The sequence below is a fragment of the Eschscholzia californica genome, unplaced genomic scaffold (assembly GCF_041429995.1).
Source record: "Eschscholzia californica isolate CP2 unplaced genomic scaffold, dmEscCali1.0.p SCAF_4, whole genome shotgun sequence".
NCBI classification, from domain to species: Eukaryota; Viridiplantae; Streptophyta; class Magnoliopsida; order Ranunculales; family Papaveraceae; genus Eschscholzia; species Eschscholzia californica.
This window is the reverse complement of record NW_028238461.1, coordinates 3035553-3053278: the sequence shown is the minus strand read 5'-3', so window position 1 is coordinate 3053278 and position 17726 is coordinate 3035553. Positions and strand designations below refer to the sequence as shown.

At 36.2% G+C, this 17726-nt stretch overlaps 4 protein-coding genes and 1 long non-coding RNA gene across 5 annotated transcripts; 3 read left to right on the top strand and 2 right to left on the bottom strand.

Moving 5' to 3' along the window:
* Nucleotides 1–1386: 1386 nt before the first annotated feature.
* Nucleotides 1387–4074, top strand: RABA4C (RAB GTPase homolog A4C). The gene is made up of 2 exons (XM_086636886.1): nucleotides 1387–1977; nucleotides 3408–4074. Exons 1-2 carry the CDS (start codon nucleotides 1751–1753, stop codon nucleotides 3853–3855), a joined length of 675 nt encoding a protein of 224 aa, XP_086493012.1. The 5' UTR covers nucleotides 1387–1750; the 3' UTR covers nucleotides 3856–4074.
* A 2258-nt stretch (nucleotides 4075–6332) lies between these two features.
* Nucleotides 6333–6942, top strand: LOC147541581 (histone H3.2). The gene has a single exon (XM_086636885.1). It carries the CDS (start codon nucleotides 6428–6430, stop codon nucleotides 6836–6838), a length of 411 nt encoding a protein of 136 aa, XP_086493011.1. The 5' UTR covers nucleotides 6333–6427; the 3' UTR covers nucleotides 6839–6942.
* A 1563-nt stretch (nucleotides 6943–8505) lies between these two features.
* On the bottom strand, nucleotides 8506–12265 carry LOC147541580 (2-oxoglutarate (2OG) and Fe(II)-dependent oxygenase superfamily protein). Its single transcript, XM_086636884.1, has 7 exons — nucleotides 11762–12265; nucleotides 11384–11557; nucleotides 11211–11303; nucleotides 11052–11120; nucleotides 9656–9862; nucleotides 9016–9141; nucleotides 8506–8916 (listed from the first exon to the last, which is right to left on the bottom strand). Exons 1-7 carry the CDS (start codon nucleotides 12023–12025, stop codon nucleotides 8755–8757), a joined length of 1095 nt encoding a protein of 364 aa, XP_086493010.1. The 5' UTR covers nucleotides 12026–12265; the 3' UTR covers nucleotides 8506–8754.
* Nucleotides 12266–13951: 1686 nt separating this feature from the next.
* Nucleotides 13952–14629, top strand: LOC147541579 (histone H3.2). Its single transcript, XM_086636883.1, has one exon. It carries the CDS (start codon nucleotides 14073–14075, stop codon nucleotides 14481–14483), a length of 411 nt encoding a protein of 136 aa, XP_086493009.1. The 5' UTR covers nucleotides 13952–14072; the 3' UTR covers nucleotides 14484–14629.
* Nucleotides 14630–16214: 1585 nt separating this feature from the next.
* Nucleotides 16215–17322, bottom strand: LOC147541578 (uncharacterized). The gene is made up of 3 exons (XR_015223768.1): nucleotides 17126–17322; nucleotides 16560–16710; nucleotides 16215–16422 (listed from the first exon to the last, which is right to left on the bottom strand). It is a non-coding gene; the product is annotated as an uncharacterized LOC147541578 (long non-coding RNA).
* Between the last annotated feature and the right edge of the window lie 404 nt (nucleotides 17323–17726).

Sequence of the window (17726 nt, the reverse complement as noted above, 5' to 3'; positions counted from 1 at the left end):
TGGGCTAATAGAGGCCGGAGGTCCACTCGTATCTAACGTTCTACATCTACTAACAACTATCTTGAAATTAACTACCAAGTTACATTATTTGCTTTTCTTTTTCATCTCCTTCATCCCCTCAGACAATAGAGAGCACCCCTATTTCTATATGTTATGTTATTCCATGTGTGTCTTTGAAGAAGAAAGGGTAAGATCCTTAAGGCCTCTCGTCCCGTAGAAATAGAGAGGGTTTTCTCGGCATTGATACGAGAGTTCTATCACAAACAGAGCGATAAAAAAGAGCTTAGCCCAACTATTATGGGCATTAAGCGAAGGCTTCTCAGTTATTCAGGTGCTTATCTTTGGTACCCAAGCCAGAGTTATTAGTTCTTCGACTCGTTTGGGCAATACTGGCTTTCAAGAATATATTTTTAAGTAATTAAGCTAATATAATAAAGAAGAAAGTGATTTCATAAGTGACTATATGCAATAAGGCAAACCTCCTTCCCCTCCTGTAAAGGTAATTAAATTCTCTACTAGCTCAGTTCAGAGAAAACCTTGGCACATACTACACCCCTAGGTGGCGAAGAGCAGACATCGAGGTGCAAAACCTTCCCGTTGATGTGAACTCTTGGAAAAGATCAGTTTGTTATCCCTAGAACAACTTTTATCCATTGAGTGTCGACTCTTTCACTCGTCACCATCGGATCATTAAAGTCAACTTTCGTCCCTGCTCGATGGGTAGGTCTTGCAGACAAGCTCCTTTTTGGCTTTGCACTGGAGGGCCTATCTTTGTCCGACATGCAAAGATCTTTGCATGTCTCTGTTGCCTTTTAAAAGCCTTCGCTCCACGGAACTGCGTATCCTAGACTATCCTTTGGCTCGTAGGTCCTGGCACAGGTTGGAACCATCAAAATCAACTGGGTTTCCGGTCCATCGCGAAGTCATTGAGTTTTAGGTAAAGAAAGATCCTAAAAAAGTCGTTGTCTTGTAGTTCCATATCCGATAGAAAAAAGTAAAGGTAAAATGCGACGGCCTATGACTATATCTCTGTGTTGGTGTCTCTCGAGCCTAGTTCCCCTTATTTGACTATAGTTGCAGGTTTTGTTCCTTTTGATGTTTTCACCTATGCAACTCATGTTGCTATATAAGCGGGTGGATCAACTTAACTTGGTACTGATATCATGCGTTTGTCTTTATCTTTGTTTCTGCATCTGCTTGAGTTGCTCGTAGATCTACATATGAAACAAAGAAAAATTACGAATTGAATGTACACGGACTAGTGACTCAATTTTTCTACCGCCAAGAGAATAGCAAATTAAAAGACTCTACTGAGACAAAGATGGGGTGTCTCTAAACCAAAAAGGTTAAAGAAATAGGACTACTACCAATGAGCAAACCGTTAAAGGGTCCCGCATAGACAGTTTGAGTTTCATTGACGGGTCTCACTTGTCTCGTTACCTTCTCCGTTGATCGTAAATTTATTCTCAATTACGAATACACTATAGAGAGAGAAAAAAAAAGAGAGAGAGAGAGAGAGAAAATCTTCCCCCAATTTACCCACCACCCTCTCATGACAAGCGATCACGTCTTCTTCTCAATTCATCACCTCTATTTCTCAATCAACGATCAAACCCTTCTTATTTCTTACCCAATTCCCCAATTACCTTGATTTCCTCCTCAATTTTCATCACCACCTTCTTCTTCTTCTTCTTATTAAACTTGCAGGATCGAGAACAATCTTGATTGTTTCTATCAGAGAGAGAAAGAGATGTCTAATCTGTATGGAGATTTCAATCAAAAAATTGATTACGTATTCAAGGTCGTGTTGATTGGGGATTCTGCTGTTGGAAAATCTCAGCTCCTTGCTAGATTCGCTCGTAATGAATTCAGTTTGGATTCTAAAGCAACTATTGGTGTTGAATTTCAGACTAGAACTCTTACCATTGATCATAAGATCGTCAAAGCACAGATTTGGGATACCGCTGGTCAGGAAAGGTGATTCATTTTCTTCTTTTTTTTCTCTCTGATTCCTTTTTCATCGTCTGATATTAAATTTCCATTAAGATCGAATTCATTTCGATAGTTTCTATTTGATATTAGGGTTTCTGACTCTTTTACTGTGACATATTATAGTCTTATGGAAGAAATCAATTACTTAGGTTTTAGAAATTTTCTGAAAATCTTCAATTGGTTCTTTTAGGGTTTGAAGAAGAAAACATATACTGTTTGGCCTGTACGAACATTTAAACAATGTTTATTAGGGCAATTATGTACTAGGTAATTTCACTTAACTTGGAAGGGCATCTGATAATTATGAGCAACAAATTGGGAATTCATTTGCACATTGTTGTAGTAAATTTGCTTGTTTTTTAATCCATGATTTCGTAAGAAACAACGTTCTATTAGCTAAATAATTGGAGATAAACCCTATTAAATGAGACTAGTGATTCTGCAGGCAGTTCATAATGTATCAAGAGCATAGTAGCGTAGAAAAGCAGATGAAATATCTTTCGTATAGCCATTTGTCGTAGGTTGTCCTTTATTACAACCGCGGGGTATGGGGAAAAAAAATCCCCAAACAAGGAAAAAATTTCAAGGAGTGAATTGAGTTACGAGTTTCCTTACGTAGGAAACTCAAAATTGGCTATTCATGACGGAGATCTTTCTTTCTCTGCAAAGTCATCAAACACGTGAATAGCTTAAAACGCTGGAGTTTTTTTTTCTATGTTCCTATAAAAAGAAGAGTTTAATCGTCAAACAGAACCTTAGTGTTGAAACTCTAGTTCTGTTGATTGAACTATTGATTCATTTTCTTTTGAAGTTTACGTCATTGAGTTTATATGTTTATTTGCTCTAGTTAGAAATACTAGACACTTCTATGTGTCCTAATTCTGAGTTGGAGCAAGAATTGTTCATCCCATGAAGCTTCTCTAGTGTTACCAAATGATTTGGTAGTAAAGAATTAAGTCATTGACACACTAGTGTACGTAACCTTCTGTCTTCTACGTGGTTATCAGCAGCACGATTTAGATAGTTGTATTTCTGAAAAAGTGAGTAATGAGACACAATCTTCGTCATCGTGTTTTTCTTTAGAACTTCACATAGTGAAAATCAACTCGATTAAAACTTCTAAGTACGCTTGTGCTTGAAGGATCTTGTAGCTTTTACCATACACCTAATCAAGTTCTTCTGACCTAGAACGAAAAAATCCTGAAATTTTAAAATATAGGTAGCCATCTGTTCAGACTACCACTTTTGTGCTCGAATAGCTACATTTTGCCCACGTTTAAGTTATAAGACTCGACCTTTGTTAATTAGACATAAGTTTGAGTTTCATCCGGAGCCTAGTTCCAAGTTATGTCATTATTTAATCTCTTCGTTTACCCAACTGCATTATTCTTATTGATCCTGCTATAATGTTTCAGATATCGAGCAGTTACAAGTGCATACTACCGAGGAGCAGTAGGAGCTATGTTAGTTTATGACATAACCAAAAGACAGACATTTGATCACGTGGCTAGATGGTTGGAAGAGCTCCGAGGCCATGCTGATAAGAACATTGTGATCATGCTGATCGGAAATAAATCCGATTTGGGGACTCTTAGAGTTGTTCCAACTGAAGATGCTAAAGAATTTGCTCAAAGAGAAAACCTTTTCTTTATGGAAACATCAGCTCTTGAATCTACCAATGTTGAAACAGCGTTCTTGACAGTACTAACAGATATTTATCGGATTATCAGTAAGAAAGCATTAGTTGCAAATGAAGAACAAGAATCAGGAGGAAATTCTTCACTTCTTAGGGGAACTAAGATAATAGTTCCAGGTCAGGAGACAGATTCAGGTGGGAGAAAGGCAGTTTGTTGTGGTTCATAGATCTAAATGACTGATCACTTACTTGCTAGGTAGTTCCTTTATAGGAATATCTTCCAATTTTCAAACTCTCCCTTCTTTCTTTTTTCCTGTTTTTCGAATCGGAGTTTTGTTGAGAATATAATGAAATTATACTATAATTTTTATGAGGTACCATATACTTTTTTTTTTTTTTGGAACTCATGGATGCCTTTTGGAATAACAAAAGTTCTGATTAGCTTATTGCATGTTGTCATGGTTGATCCATTATTTATTTTGAGGCAAGTCAGTCCAAAATTGACAATTCAGAGTGGCCTACTTGCAATTTTTTTTTTTTTCATGAATTGTTCAATATTTTCTAGAATTCAAAAAGACTTGGAATTTTCTTAAGGACTTCTATTTTTTTTTTGAACTGTTCTTAAGGACTTCATGTGAGCAAGAAGTTTTGTTTTTTTTTTTTTTTTTGTTGAAAAGCAAGAAGTTGTTTGCCTCATTTGAAGGTACAATTTTTTTTTAGTGTGGGTGTTGTTTAGTTTTAGTCTTAGTTCAAAAGATACGTCTACATTGTGTTTGGGATTGTCCTTCTGGACAAAATCCCCGTGAAATATATCCCCTTGAGGTAACTCTTGCCAATAAACCCTGCATAGAAAGCTAACTATTTCGAGCATCTCCCATGCAACACTCAAGTGAAAAACTCAAAGTTCCACTTAGGATTTTTCGTAAAAAACTTTCTCCGATACAACACTCAATTTGGATCTCAAAATGAAGTGTCATCATTTAATGTTGAGATATCTTAAAAAAAAAAACTCAATATTTGAGATTTCTTTTGAGGATCTTAATTGACCACTCAATATTAAAAGCAAATCTAACTATTTCGAGCATCTCCCATGCAACACTCAAGTGAAAAACTCAAAGTGCCACCTAGGATTTTTTGTAAAAAATTTTCTCCGATACAACACTCAATTTGGATCTCAAAATGAAGTGTCATCATTTAATGTTGAGATATCTTAAGAAAAAACTCAATATTTGAGATTTCTTTTCAGGATCTCAAATGACCACTCAATATTAAAAGCAAATCTACCCATCTAAGAAATGACACCTACAATATTTTTAAGTTTTTAGAGTGTTACATTTGAGATGTCTTTTGAATCGAGTCTCTCAAATATTGACAGATAAGAAAGATAAACTCAATTGAACCTTGACAAATAAGACAACTTTTTTTTTTTTTAATTTTGCATTGGAGATGCTCTTAGTTCTGTTTTTCTTGTGTGTGTATTTATGAATTGATTGGCCCATGTCAATTAAATAAGTTTTTAAGAAAAATGTCAATTATAAGTGAAGCGTGATTCGTGTGAGATGGGTAAAAACCATTACGCCCAAATAGAATACATTCCAATAGTAGTTTCTACAAAACAAAAATAATACCGAACAACAGCTATTGCAGGTTGTTGTTAGTGATGTTAAGATAAAGGTGGTTGCTTGGAAACATAGATCCATTGGGATTAATGGGACCCAACAGATCCTTGAAAGGTGGAATTTGGTGATCCCACTTAATCCGAAGGCAACTACAACTTGTAAATGGGCAGGCCCACCAGAAGGTCACATTCTCATAAACACTGATGGTGCTTTTGATGCTAATTCAGGTGGTTGTGGCGCCATTCTTAGAAATGACCGAGGTGATGTTATTGTGGCAGCAGCTGCCCGTACACAAAGATGTTCGGTTATAACACACGAACTGCAGGGGATACGGTTAGGACTACAGTTAGCAAATAAATTTGGCAAGAGACAAGTTCGTATTGCTACAGACTCTTCACTAGCTGTTCTTATTTTATCACAAACCGAGAGAGAGCCACCATGGCAGATCACAAGATTAGTCAGAGAGATACGGACCATATGGAATAGTATGGATGATTGCACAATTATACACGTGTATCGCGAAATAAATCAAGCGGCCGATTAGCTTTCTAAACTGAAATCAGATTCGGGCTATAAGGAAATGAGTTCAAATGTGTTACCAGAAGAATTAGAAAAGATTGTGAGGGAAGACAAACAAGGTATAATAAGAGTCAGGCGTCATTGAATTTCTTGTTTACTTGTTCTCGATTTTTTTGTTTCCCTTTTCTGGATAGTTGGTTTATTTCTTTATTGGTTTAATGTTTCTGTGTAAAGGGTATGGTCCCTTCAACCCGCTGACAAATTTCAAAAAAATAAAAAATACAAAACAAAAATAAAAAATACATCCAATAGTAGTCATTTGAGGGTCACGGTGGACCCGCTGGATGAACCTTCCAAAGGAACGGTTTGAGGCTTTGAACCTTTGAGGGTTAAGGAGCACACAGATTGCGATCCGCGTCACTCCATCAAATCAATATCAACCGTTCTTTAGTTTCAAAATCAACCATCATTAGGCATACAGCCAAAAAAGTTCGAAATCTCCAAAAATTGAATTCCCGCCCTTTTCCCAAACTTTTCTTATAAAACACCACCAAATCATTAGACACAAATCACACCAATACCAAATACTATTATTATCGTCTTCTTCGTTTCCGTTTAATTCTAGAGAGAGAAATTAGTAAAATAATCTAGAGAGAGAGAGATGGCTCGTACAAAGCAAACAGCAAGGAAATCAACAGGAGGAAAGGCACCAAGGAAGCAATTAGCAACAAAAGCTGCTCGTAAATCGGCACCAGCAACCGGAGGAGTGAAGAAACCTCATAGATTCAGGCCTGGAACTGTTGCTCTTCGTGAGATCAGAAAGTACCAGAAGAGTACCGAGTTATTGATCCGAAAGCTTCCATTCCAGCGCCTTGTACGTGAAATAGCACAAGATTTCAAGACAGATTTGAGGTTTCAGAGTAGTGCAGTAGCTGCTCTTCAAGAAGCAGCTGAAGCTTATTTGGTTGGTTTATTTGAAGATACTAATCTCTGTGCTATTCATGCCAAAAGAGTTACTATTATGCCTAAAGATATTCAACTTGCTCGTAGAATCCGAGGCGAGAGAGCTTAGATCCCAAATGGGTTTTGATTTTTTTTCTGTAAAATCTGACCATATATATGGGATTAATCTTTGTTAATGTTTTCTGGGTTTATGTTTAATCATGGGGTTTTCTTGCTATTAATGGTTGTTCTAATGAATTGTTTGTTAGAAGATACTACATATTCAAGTTTTATGAATATGAATTTCTTGATCAGCAAGTTTTATTATTTACTGTGATGAATTACCATTTGTATCATTTTATTATTTACTGTGATGAATTACCATTTGTATCATTCGTCAAGTGTTTAATAAGTCCCAATTTGTAAGAAAAACCCTAAATGTGCCCCCCACATTATTGCTATAAGAGATCCCTTTTCACATTCTCTCACAAATTTTGGAGAGCCTATAGCAACAATGTTGTTTGGAAAACAAATTGGGTTTAAATAGTGGGGAGGAGAGAGTTGGTTTCTCCCCGGCGGCAAACTTTTGGAGACGAGGGCTGCCAGATCTCCTCTCCTTGGCTTTTGCCAGGAGAGTTGGTTTCTCCCCGGCGGCAAACTTCTAAGAGATAACCTTCGATTTCTAACAAGTGGGTCTCATATCACCATATCTAAGTTGAAGGCCAAAACGAACAAGGTTAAATCTCCATGGTTACATCAGTGGCTTCCCCGAGGAAATCAATTAGAGATGCAGTTTTTGAGAGTGTTGGTTATTTTATAACCATCATCATCAACACCATCACCCAAGGAGATGCTCATATGGGGGTGTTTCAGATGATGATGAGAGAAAACTTGTCTATTCTCTTTTAATGTATTAAAGAGATCAATCCCTCTCTATCTCAGAAAGGTCTTTTATGGGGGTTTTAATAAGTTTCTTTCTTTCTCTCTCTCTATATCGTGTTTTATCTTGAAAGATATGCTTTTTGATCTCTTCGGAACAAGAAGTTGAAATCAAAGAGGAGTAGAAGCAATTGACTGATGAAGAATCTACAGATCCGGCGATTAAACTTTTCGGAACAACCATTCCGGTCCAAGATCAATGTCAGATTATGGTTGATTCTGTTAAGAAATCCGATCTTAAAGTTCAGACTCCGGTCATATTTAAAGATAAGGGATGGAGAAGCATAGAGAGATCATGTCAGATCGGTTTTCCGACGATGACGACGTTTTCCCGGCGACGGCTCCCGACGGTTATGGCGGTTTTCCGGCGACGCGGCGGTTATCCGGTATCGGCGACGGTTTCCGGCGGCAAGGCGATGGTTTTTAGTTTTTTTTCGTTATTTTTGTCGGATCTTTAGGATCCTTTTGTCAGATCTTTAGGGTCTCTTTTCTCGGATCTTTAGGATCCCAATAGTGTCTGTGTCTAGTCCCATTTCTTTCTCTTCATGAGGCACTTTGCATTTAAAGGTATGTAACTCTCATGAAGTTTTCAGAGGAGAGAAATAAATGATGTATCATCCATGTAAACAATGTGATTTTATCACTTATTAATGGAAATGTTTCCCTTGGATTCAAAAAAAAAAGCAACAATGTTGTTTTATAGCTCCAACTCTTGAAGATGAATTTAAGTTTTAACCATTGTAATTTAAGTTGTCCTATCAGACTTTCCCTCTATTAGTTAATCCATTTTGATTGACGAAATTCTACATGTTCCGGAAACAAAAGTGGGTTATACAGTAAATTGCACGGCTTAGCCAATTGATAGAAACTTGAGGTTAATCTTTAGATGAAGTTAAAATGTTATTTCAACAATCGATCTGATCATGAGCAATGATTAACATAAACCTGACATTACACCCTTTAACCATTTGAAAGGTTTTTTTTTTGCAACGGATGAATACTGAAGACAGAACTCGACACCAGCACCGTGTAGCTAACTTGTTAAATCGTGATAAACCAATTGAAAAACCAACTTTTTTGATCGAAAAAACCCATCTTTGCCTTTTCTCAGTCAGAGTTCTCTTTGTTTTTTCCCTTGAGATTGATCTCTGCAAGCTCTAACTCAACATAATCTCCTGCAAACATCGATGGGTACTTTCCAGCAAGTGGGGATTCTGCAAACTGGCCCAAGGGCTCTACGGTAGCATCTGAAGCTATATGCGCGAATAACTGCTCAATTCAAATATTGGAAAGTGACAACAATGATTTAAACTCCTTTAAAGAAAAAAAATGTTTATAATTAGAAATTATTAGTTTAGCAGAACTCACAGTTGAAGAAACTCTCCACAGACTGCGATTTTGCTTCTGGGCTTCTTTCATTGCATCAATTGTCCTACTGGTTACGACAACTTCGTGCATTCCAGCTTGACACTCTCCACCAGTTAACCACTCCAGCTGCAGAAATGAAGATAGTGAAACGAAATTTTATCGTGAATTTTTTGGTCAGCGAATAGCTCAAGTACTTGGCTGATCAGGCCGATCCTAAACCCACTTGAATAAAATTGTAGTTCAAAAATACAAAAAAGTTCGAATAATGCTCAAGTTTGGTCTAGTTAAAACTTTTTCATATGGTATGGTACAGTATACACCAATAAATGGTAATCAGATTGTCTGATTTTTATGATACAATGAGCAACTCGTTCTTCTCGTCTCCCAATTTCATTACACTTATTGCAACAAGAAAATACTGACTAGAATCAGTTGGTTTTCGATTTTCTATTTTGGGGTTTTGAGATCTTAGCAAAAGCTTTATGTCATGAGATGTGAAGACACAATACCCACAAGTCCACGTTTAAAGTTAAAAATTAAAACCAACTTCTGAAGGATTTTCTATATAATAAATTTAGCTTTCGAAATGCAACGATGGTTTTAAAACTTGATATCAAAATGTGGACTGGTTTCAACTTACCTGTTTTCCACTTTGGATGAGAAGACACCCTACAGGTACCTTAACTTCCATTTTCTGCCCATTTCTCAACCAAATGTTTAGACCAGGGAATCTGCTTTTTCCATGGATAGTTAGAAAGTTAAGGTCATAGTGATATCCTGCAAAAACAGTGCCTTCCTGACCATAATGGCAAAGATCAGTTCCTGTCGGAGCAAGCAAATGAGGTCCCTGTTGTTACAATAACATAACTGTCAAAGACAACTCTGACAATATATATAGACCATATTGAGTACTGAATTAGTATTTCAGTTACAAGCTATGACGAAAATTTTACATTCACTTTCAAGTTTCAAACAGGTTCAAGTAGACCGCTTGTATCTATGAAAATGTACGTAGGTTCAGATGTATATTTTATTACAGTTACATCAGATATATCTGCAGGCTTTTATAGCAGAATACGATAATTTTGGAACTTTCTGTAACACTTGCAATACCAACCATAGGTGCTAGATTATAAACAGGCATTATACGCTAAAAGCAATCGAAATTTTTCATCATGATCACTTGTTCGGTTTCAATTTCTAGTATGTTTTCGCGTGAACATTTTCCTGTTAATGGGTGATGTCCTCAGTCACACGATCTTTAAGGCTGAACATATAGGTGGCCTCTGAAGGAACCCAAGATGTTCAAACTTTTGGCATATGGAACAAGCTTATCCCCTCCATAATTTGCTTCACCACTTGGGCCATTACCATCCATGGAATTCCCCGGGCAGATTGTCTTAGAAAGAGAAGTAGGGTCGGCTGTGGTACTCTAGGTGCAAGATGAACGGAGAAGCTGGAGATCACCGTTGTCTCCATTGTGCAATAGCTAGGGCTGTTTGGATTTCTTCTCAAATTCTTTGGGTGATCAGTGGACTCTACCTAAAAATACGAATCTGTGCATCTGTGAATTGGAAGGCCTAAAAGTGCCAAAGAAAGGCAGACAGTTGTGGAACCTTATACCTTACGCAATCTTTTGGGCTATTTGGAAGGACCAAAATAAGCACATCTTTAAGAGTATTGCTGGGGACAGCAAAGTACCGTCCCGCACACCAAAGCTAACTTGTATCACTGGAGCAAGCAGATTCCATGGGATAGGATCAAACGTTTTCTAGAGGCTATAATACGCACAGTAAATTCTTTCGGACCGTTTGCCCATTGGCCATCTTGGGGTTTTCTTTTAATTCAATCAGATCATTAAGAAACAAATTTGACTACCTTCATCATTTTTATTTTTAGTCTAATGACCGCCAAGTACAACCTTATCGTGGACAGTAGAGTAAGATTTAAAAGCAAGTACAATCATATTGTAAAAAAAATTCAAGAGTGTTACTTATATCAAGAAGAGTTGTATAAACCAGACTGGCAAGTTGTACCTGCTTCATACGAGAAGTGAAAGCATCCTTTGGCAAGCCAAATCCAACCGCCGCCATTTCAGCAACAACCTAAAGAGTAATTTGAACACAATTGACAACCCATTATAGCAAAAGGTAAACCATAGAAATCTGCAGCACAATCAAAGAAAAGAAGTTTACCTCAATTGCATTGATCATTTTGTAACCCCATGAGTCCATGGTTTCTTTCCATTCAGGAAAGCCTTCTGGTATAACAGGTTCAGAATTCAATTCCTACACGAAAACATCAAAGCTAGCTAAATCAAACCAACAAAAATGGCAATGGTTAGTGAAAGAGAAATGTCAGTAACTACCTGAAACCTGGTTTCCGATGGCCGAGGACCGACTCTCCACATATACCGCCATTTGGGATCCGGACCAACAGGAATTAAGGGTCGATACTCCTCCGGCATTTTGATTAGTTTTTGTTGCAGTTCCTTATCGAATAAACTGCGAGGAACCTCAGTCCCTTCTGGAGTCACACCTACCTGTTACTTTTCACATAAACTAAATTTAGAAAACCTAGAATTGAAGTCCCTAATAAATCAAATAGACACAAAATCTCTAAACTAATAGAATTCATTCAAAGTTCTGACAAACAAAAATATTCAATCAACGAGATATCAAGACCCCTCATTTTTGAGGAATAAAATCAAATAAACACAAAGGAAGAAAACAAAACCCTAAAGTACCTGGTAATGTAGATGAGATCGTTCTTGAATGCGTTTGAAATCGGAGGGTTTCTCGAAATACTTCTCCATCATATCGATGAAACGATCGTTGTCTTGGGCAGAACATCTTGGATCCTTAACTAAAAGAGCTCCTGTATCTCTCAAAATTCTACTCACTTCACTGCATAAATCTCTAAGTTGATGATTCAGTTCGTCGTCTCCACTTAAATTACTAGTATTATAGATTTGTAAGTATGGTGAAAGATCAATCACTGGCAACTCCATCGACTATCAACACGTGTATCAATCAATAATTCAGACCACAAATCCGATCTTCAATAAAAAAAAAAATTCTCAATTTTGGGAGGTATTTTGATCCGAAAACAATGGAGACACAGACGAGTGGGTTTGTTTTTCGGAGGATTAAATATATGCTTTTAGATTGAAGTTGAGAAAATCCTGATCGTCCATTGAGTGGGTACCACTACTTTAGAATATGAGAGTCCTATATCACTCAAAAAAGCCACCACTTCTAATGGGCAACATGGTGGTGACATGCAGGGTATGGACACTCCTGCTGGGCCCATGAAATCGTGGGATCGAGTCTCGGTAAAAACAGTTTTTCGTCAAGATTTATTTTTTGTAATTGAGTCAATATACATAATAAACAATATAATGAATTTGTCAGGTTTTAGACCTCTTCTGTGTTGTCGGGCTTTAGGCCTTTTTCATTATAGTTTAAATTAGAAAATTATCGTGTTCATCACATCTTCATTATGTATCAATGTCTTTTAACAACTAACGTAGAATGTAGTCGATCTCCCAAAAAAAAAAACACGTGGAAGTGACATGTTCGATTCAATCGAAGTGAAAATGGTGCATCTACAGGCACACCCCAAAATTGTTATAGGCCCACAAGAGTGTTTGACTGTCGTCAGTTCCCGACACCTTTAGGTTCCCCCAATCTTAGACTGGCCAGTCTGAGGCCCAAAGCATTGTCTCAGACAGTCCAGTCCGACAAGTCTTAGAGAGTCTGATGCCATTCTGTTGGGCTTCAGATTAGGCTAGTCTGAGGATAGCCCCTCAAGTTCTATCTTCCAAACACTAACAATTGAAAATCAAGAGGCTACACAACCCTGATCTACAAATCTTAAAAATCAAAATTCAAGAGACAGAAGGATCAAATTATTTTTACTTCCTTTAACATCGTAAAGAGAGTAGGAAGTTTAATCTTTTAATCGAATGTTTCGTTTGCTTTCATTTAATAACGAATATTTTTTTCCCTTTAATATTGAAGTTTAATCTTCTTTCCTATAATATGTGATTCTATGATTTCCTTTGATGTATCGAAGTTTAATCTTGTTTCTTTTGATTTCCTTAACAAGTTGTCAAGGATTTTTGTTTGTGTTTCCTTTAACATCAAATTTTTTTTTTAATTGAAAGTTTAATCTTCTTTCCTTTAGTATGTTTTATTCATTTCCAGACTTAAGTTTGAAATTTGAGAGAGAACTGGAGAGATAAAGAAGCGATAACGAAGAATAAGAGAATAAAAGGGGGTGTGCGTTGGCCCATACAGGGTGCACCTGTAGACTGAGAATCCAACAATTTTGGAGTGCACCAGATGCACCCAAGTAAAAAATCTAGAATTTATTGAACTTAGCCATAAATAAAGTAAGTATAGATTAGATTGTTTTAAGTATTTTAGGATACCATTTAAAGACTCGAAATGTCTTCAATCTTATTGTACAGTGCTTATTAAATTCATTATTCTTGACGTATCTTTGTATCATCTCTTCTCGATGTATCAATGTTTTGTAATGAAGGTTGTATTTTTCTTATAAAAAAACCCCGCCACAACTTGGATTGATGATATTCTCATATCTTTTATATCATTGCGAGGGTCTATAGGCTGCCCACTTTATGGAATGAAGGGAATGGCGCCAGTAGAAGCACCCAAATTTTAATAGAGATGACGTTTCGAGCCCGGCTACTTCACGTGCTAGACCCACTCACTTGGAAGCGTAGCACCACGTAGAAAGAAACAAACACTAAAACCTAAGACCACAGAGATCATAATCCGTGTGAGCTTATTGAAATGAATCCTAGCCGTTCTTAATATTTCTAATCTACCGGTCAGTTTTCATTCCACTCAAAAATTTCCAAAACCAATGGTAAAATTTTCGAATTCCCGCCTCCTCACAAACCCTATAAAAATTCCCAAATCCCCTAAAGCTTCACACCAAAATCCATTTCCTTCCAAGTATTATTCCCTTCTTCTTCTTTTTTCCTGTTCATCAATTTTCATAGATCATTTCTAGAGAGAGAGAGAGAGATGGCTCGTACAAAGCAAACAGCAAGGAAATCAACAGGAGGAAAAGCACCAAGAAAGCAATTAGCAACAAAAGCTGCTCGTAAATCGGCACCAGCAACCGGAGGAGTGAAGAAACCTCATAGATTCAGGCCTGGAACTGTTGCTCTTCGTGAGATCAGGAAGTACCAAAAGAGTACTGAGTTATTGATCCGAAAGCTTCCATTCCAGCGTCTGGTACGTGAAATAGCCCAAGATTTCAAGACAGATTTGAGGTTTCAGAGTAGTGCAGTAGCTGCTCTTCAAGAAGCAGCTGAAGCTTATTTGGTTGGTTTATTTGAAGATACTAATCTCTGTGCAATTCATGCTAAAAGAGTTACTATTATGCCTAAAGATATTCAACTTGCTCGTAGGATCCGTGGTGAGAGGGCTTAGATCGATCCCAAAGAGATTCAGGCCTGGGTTTAGATTTAATGTTTTTCGTGTTGGTTGTTCATTGCCTGTTTGATTTCTTCAATGGGAATATCGTGTAAATGTACTAGGGTTTCTATAATGTTTGGTTGAATGCATTTTATGTTTACTTCTGTCTCTCTCTCTCATTCCTGTAGCACAGAAATAAGCCCTAATGTCCTTCTACTTACCGATTTTGTGTTGTCTGCCAATTTCTACTAGAGTTCACAATTTCATTGTTCTATTAAGCTAGCAAGATGGACGTCAAAGTCCCGAAGTTCCCCATTGTAAAACTCCATGTTTTGAGACTAGGCCAGCCTCACAAACTTTGGTTTGTCATAGGTTCACCACAACATGTCTTCATGATATCAACCTAAAGATCAAGTCTACATTTTGAATCAATAGATAGAGGACGAACATCATCATAGGTTTTGCAAACATAAGAATTCCGAACAATTTACACTGTTCCGATAAACAAAATATCATCTTTCACCTAGAATCCAACAACATACCTCAAACATGAAGGAATCAATAGACCATATGCTTAAATCTCTAAAAGAAAAAGGAATATTTTGCGGAAGGGGCAAAGTAATGTTCCAAGTGATGACTTTGGAGCACATATTTGATTTTTTTTGAGTTTGGAGCATTGACTACCTTTGACTTAATTTTCCATCCAAATATAACAAAATCTAACTTTTAACTTATCTTTCCATCCAAAGTTAACAAAAACTAACTTTTAACTTAATTTTCATCCAAAGTTAATAGACTAACAGACGTTATCGTTAATTTTATGTATCGATGATTGAACTAGATTAGTAGCTCCTACATTTTTTGATATTTTGGATAACATAAAGATGCTTAACAGATTCAAAGATTGTTATTTTTTTTTGGACGAGCTAAGTCACTAAGCTCGTCACTTTGATTTAAGTGGTTACAGTTGTAATTTTTAGTGTTTTAAAACATGTGAACAAAGTGTTGTGAACAGTTACATAAATATTTTAATATTTCTGAATGCAGGTTATGTTCATGTTAATGAATTTATGAATGCCACGTATGGATAAATCATGTATTTCTTTTTAGTGTTTTGTATAGCTTGTATTAAAACTTAATAGTTTATAGTTTATAAAAGTTTTTATGAAAAGAATTGAGTTTACGTTGGTTTAAAACTAGACTTCTTCTACAGAATAAAAAGCTATGGTCGGAAAAGTATGAGTTAATTCCGACCGTTTGATGCAAAATAATGTGAGTCGTCGATGCGGTAATAGAAAATTAACGGTAACATCTGTGAGTCTATTAGCTTTGGATGGAAAGTCAAGTTAAAAGTTAGTTTTTTGTCAACTTTGGATAGTTTTTGTTATCTTTGGATATAAAATTAAGTCAAAGTTAGTCAATGCTCCAAACTAAAAAAAAAAAAAAATCAAATTTGTGTTTCAGTGTCATCACTTGGAACATTACTTTGCCTCTTTCGCAAAATATCCCAAACAAAAATTAAGGTCCACCTGTCCCTTCACGAAAAGATGCATTCATAAATGAAGAAGTCCAACTGATCTGGTTTCTTCTTCTGAAGAATAACAGATCCATGATCAGTAGACTTGATCAAATTAGGTTAATCCAAGAGTGAAGAAGAAAAGATGTATCCGAATTTTCCCAATGGGTAATAAGGTTGCCAGACAAAGAAATGCACAAATTCTCATTGAACTACTGAAAATAGATAGCTAAACAAAACTAATGATTCAGTTCATTAATTATATTTCAGAAGTCGACGAAATGGGATGGAGTATAATTTTATAATGATCCAACTTTTTTTTGACCGTCATCCATATAACTGAAATACATAATCAAGTGTAGAAAGGTGATACACGTTAGTGTTTCTTAGCACACTTATCAGAACAAGAACCCAAACAACCACCCAATTTCTTTTCACCTGCAAGTACAAAAATATAGGAGTATAATAATAGTTACATTATCAAATAAATAGTATTGACTATTAACATTGTTCAGTTAATCTACAAAGTGGAATACAATTACATAGAAAAATAAATACGGACCTAGAATACTTACCGAGGTCCCCGGAAGTGTTGATATTAGAGCATTCTGAAGAAACACAACTTATCTCACATGAATAATCAATATCAACATTTTGGCTTTCAGGTAACAAAGATTTACATTTGTCTGAGCAATAGGCCAGGCAGTATTCACCATCATGGTTCCACTTACATTTTGATGCAGGGGCACCCGGCATGGAGACTAATTCCATGACCGGATCCGGTCATGGTCCAACCGGCCAAGGAAAGAAGACTTAGAAAGTTCTTATTTTAGTATGTTTATTAATTAATTTTGGTTTAGGAATTATGCTATTTTAATATTTCCAATAATTGGAAAGGTCCAGAGTTAGTCCAGTTATTTAGGCAAGTTGCAGTATTTAATTATTTAGGAATTCTAATTCAAGTCTATCTAGGAAAGTCCAAAACCCTATAAGAGGGATATCTAGTTTGTCTATTATTTTGAGATTTGAGAGAAAAACCCCATTGAAGTTTTAATAAAGTTTATTATTTAAAGTTATTTGATCTTTAATTTCATTGTTCTTATTTAGTTATTTCATATCTTTAATTCCGCTGCGTTTCTACATCACATTTGATAATGCATCCTACCATACACCAGAACTTCGTTTTTGCTATAGCCTTTTCTGGGGAGAGGCCCAACACTAATATCGTTATCATCAAAATCACCATTATCGACTTCCTATTCCCCATCTTACCTTCCATTGTCAAAGAAACACATTTTTTTTACGTCCATATTCTCTGTTTTTATGCTTTGAGGCCTTAATTTATAGGATTGGATACAGTCAAATTTATGAGATGAAGACTTGTATGAGGGAAAAGGTATCTCATTAATTAGGTTTCCTTTAAATGCATATAAATGTGGTTCATTAATGGAAATGATGTTGTAAATTGACTACTATTTGTCACTTTATTTACGAGTGTATAAACACAGAGAGATTAAATAACAAAGAACAACAAAGACTTGATGTAAAGGCAACTTGTATTTATCTCATGTATATGTATGTATTAACTTCTTCGTACCATTAAGTGAAAAACCAATAAAGGTATTTATAATCAAAAATCCAAACACAATGGGCTATCACGTTGGTAGTAGAGGTACAACATTAAGAAGGTAAAGATTTTTCTCAAACCAGACTGATTTTCGGCGAAGGGGATCTTCCCCTTT

What these genes read in the sequence shown, in the direction of transcription:
- RABA4C (XM_086636886.1), top strand. Translation starts at nt 1,751, where the DNA reads ATGTCTAATCTGTATGGAGATTTCAATCAAAAAATTGATTACGTATTC. An exon ending in GATACCGCTGGTCAGGAAAG is followed by an intron (nt 1,978 to 3,407) that starts GTGATTCATTTT and finishes ATAATGTTTCAG; the next exon opens with ATATCGAGCAGTTACAAGTG.
- LOC147541581 (XM_086636885.1), top strand. Translation starts at nt 6,428, where the DNA reads ATGGCTCGTACAAAGCAAACAGCAAGGAAATCAACAGGAGGAAAGGCA.
- LOC147541580 (XM_086636884.1), bottom strand. Translation starts at nt 12,025, where the DNA reads ATGGAGTTGCCAGTGATTGATCTTTCACCATACTTACAAATCTATAAT. An exon ending in CATCGGAAACCAGGTTTCAG is followed by an intron (nt 11,304 to 11,383) that starts GTAGTTACTGAC and finishes GTTTTCGTGTAG; the next exon opens with GAATTGAATTCTGAACCTGT. An exon ending in TGTGGAGAGTTTCTTCAACT is followed by an intron (nt 8,917 to 9,015) that starts GTGAGTTCTGCT and finishes TGAATTGAGCAG; the next exon opens with TTATTCGCGCATATAGCTTC.
- LOC147541579 (XM_086636883.1), top strand. Translation starts at nt 14,073, where the DNA reads ATGGCTCGTACAAAGCAAACAGCAAGGAAATCAACAGGAGGAAAAGCA.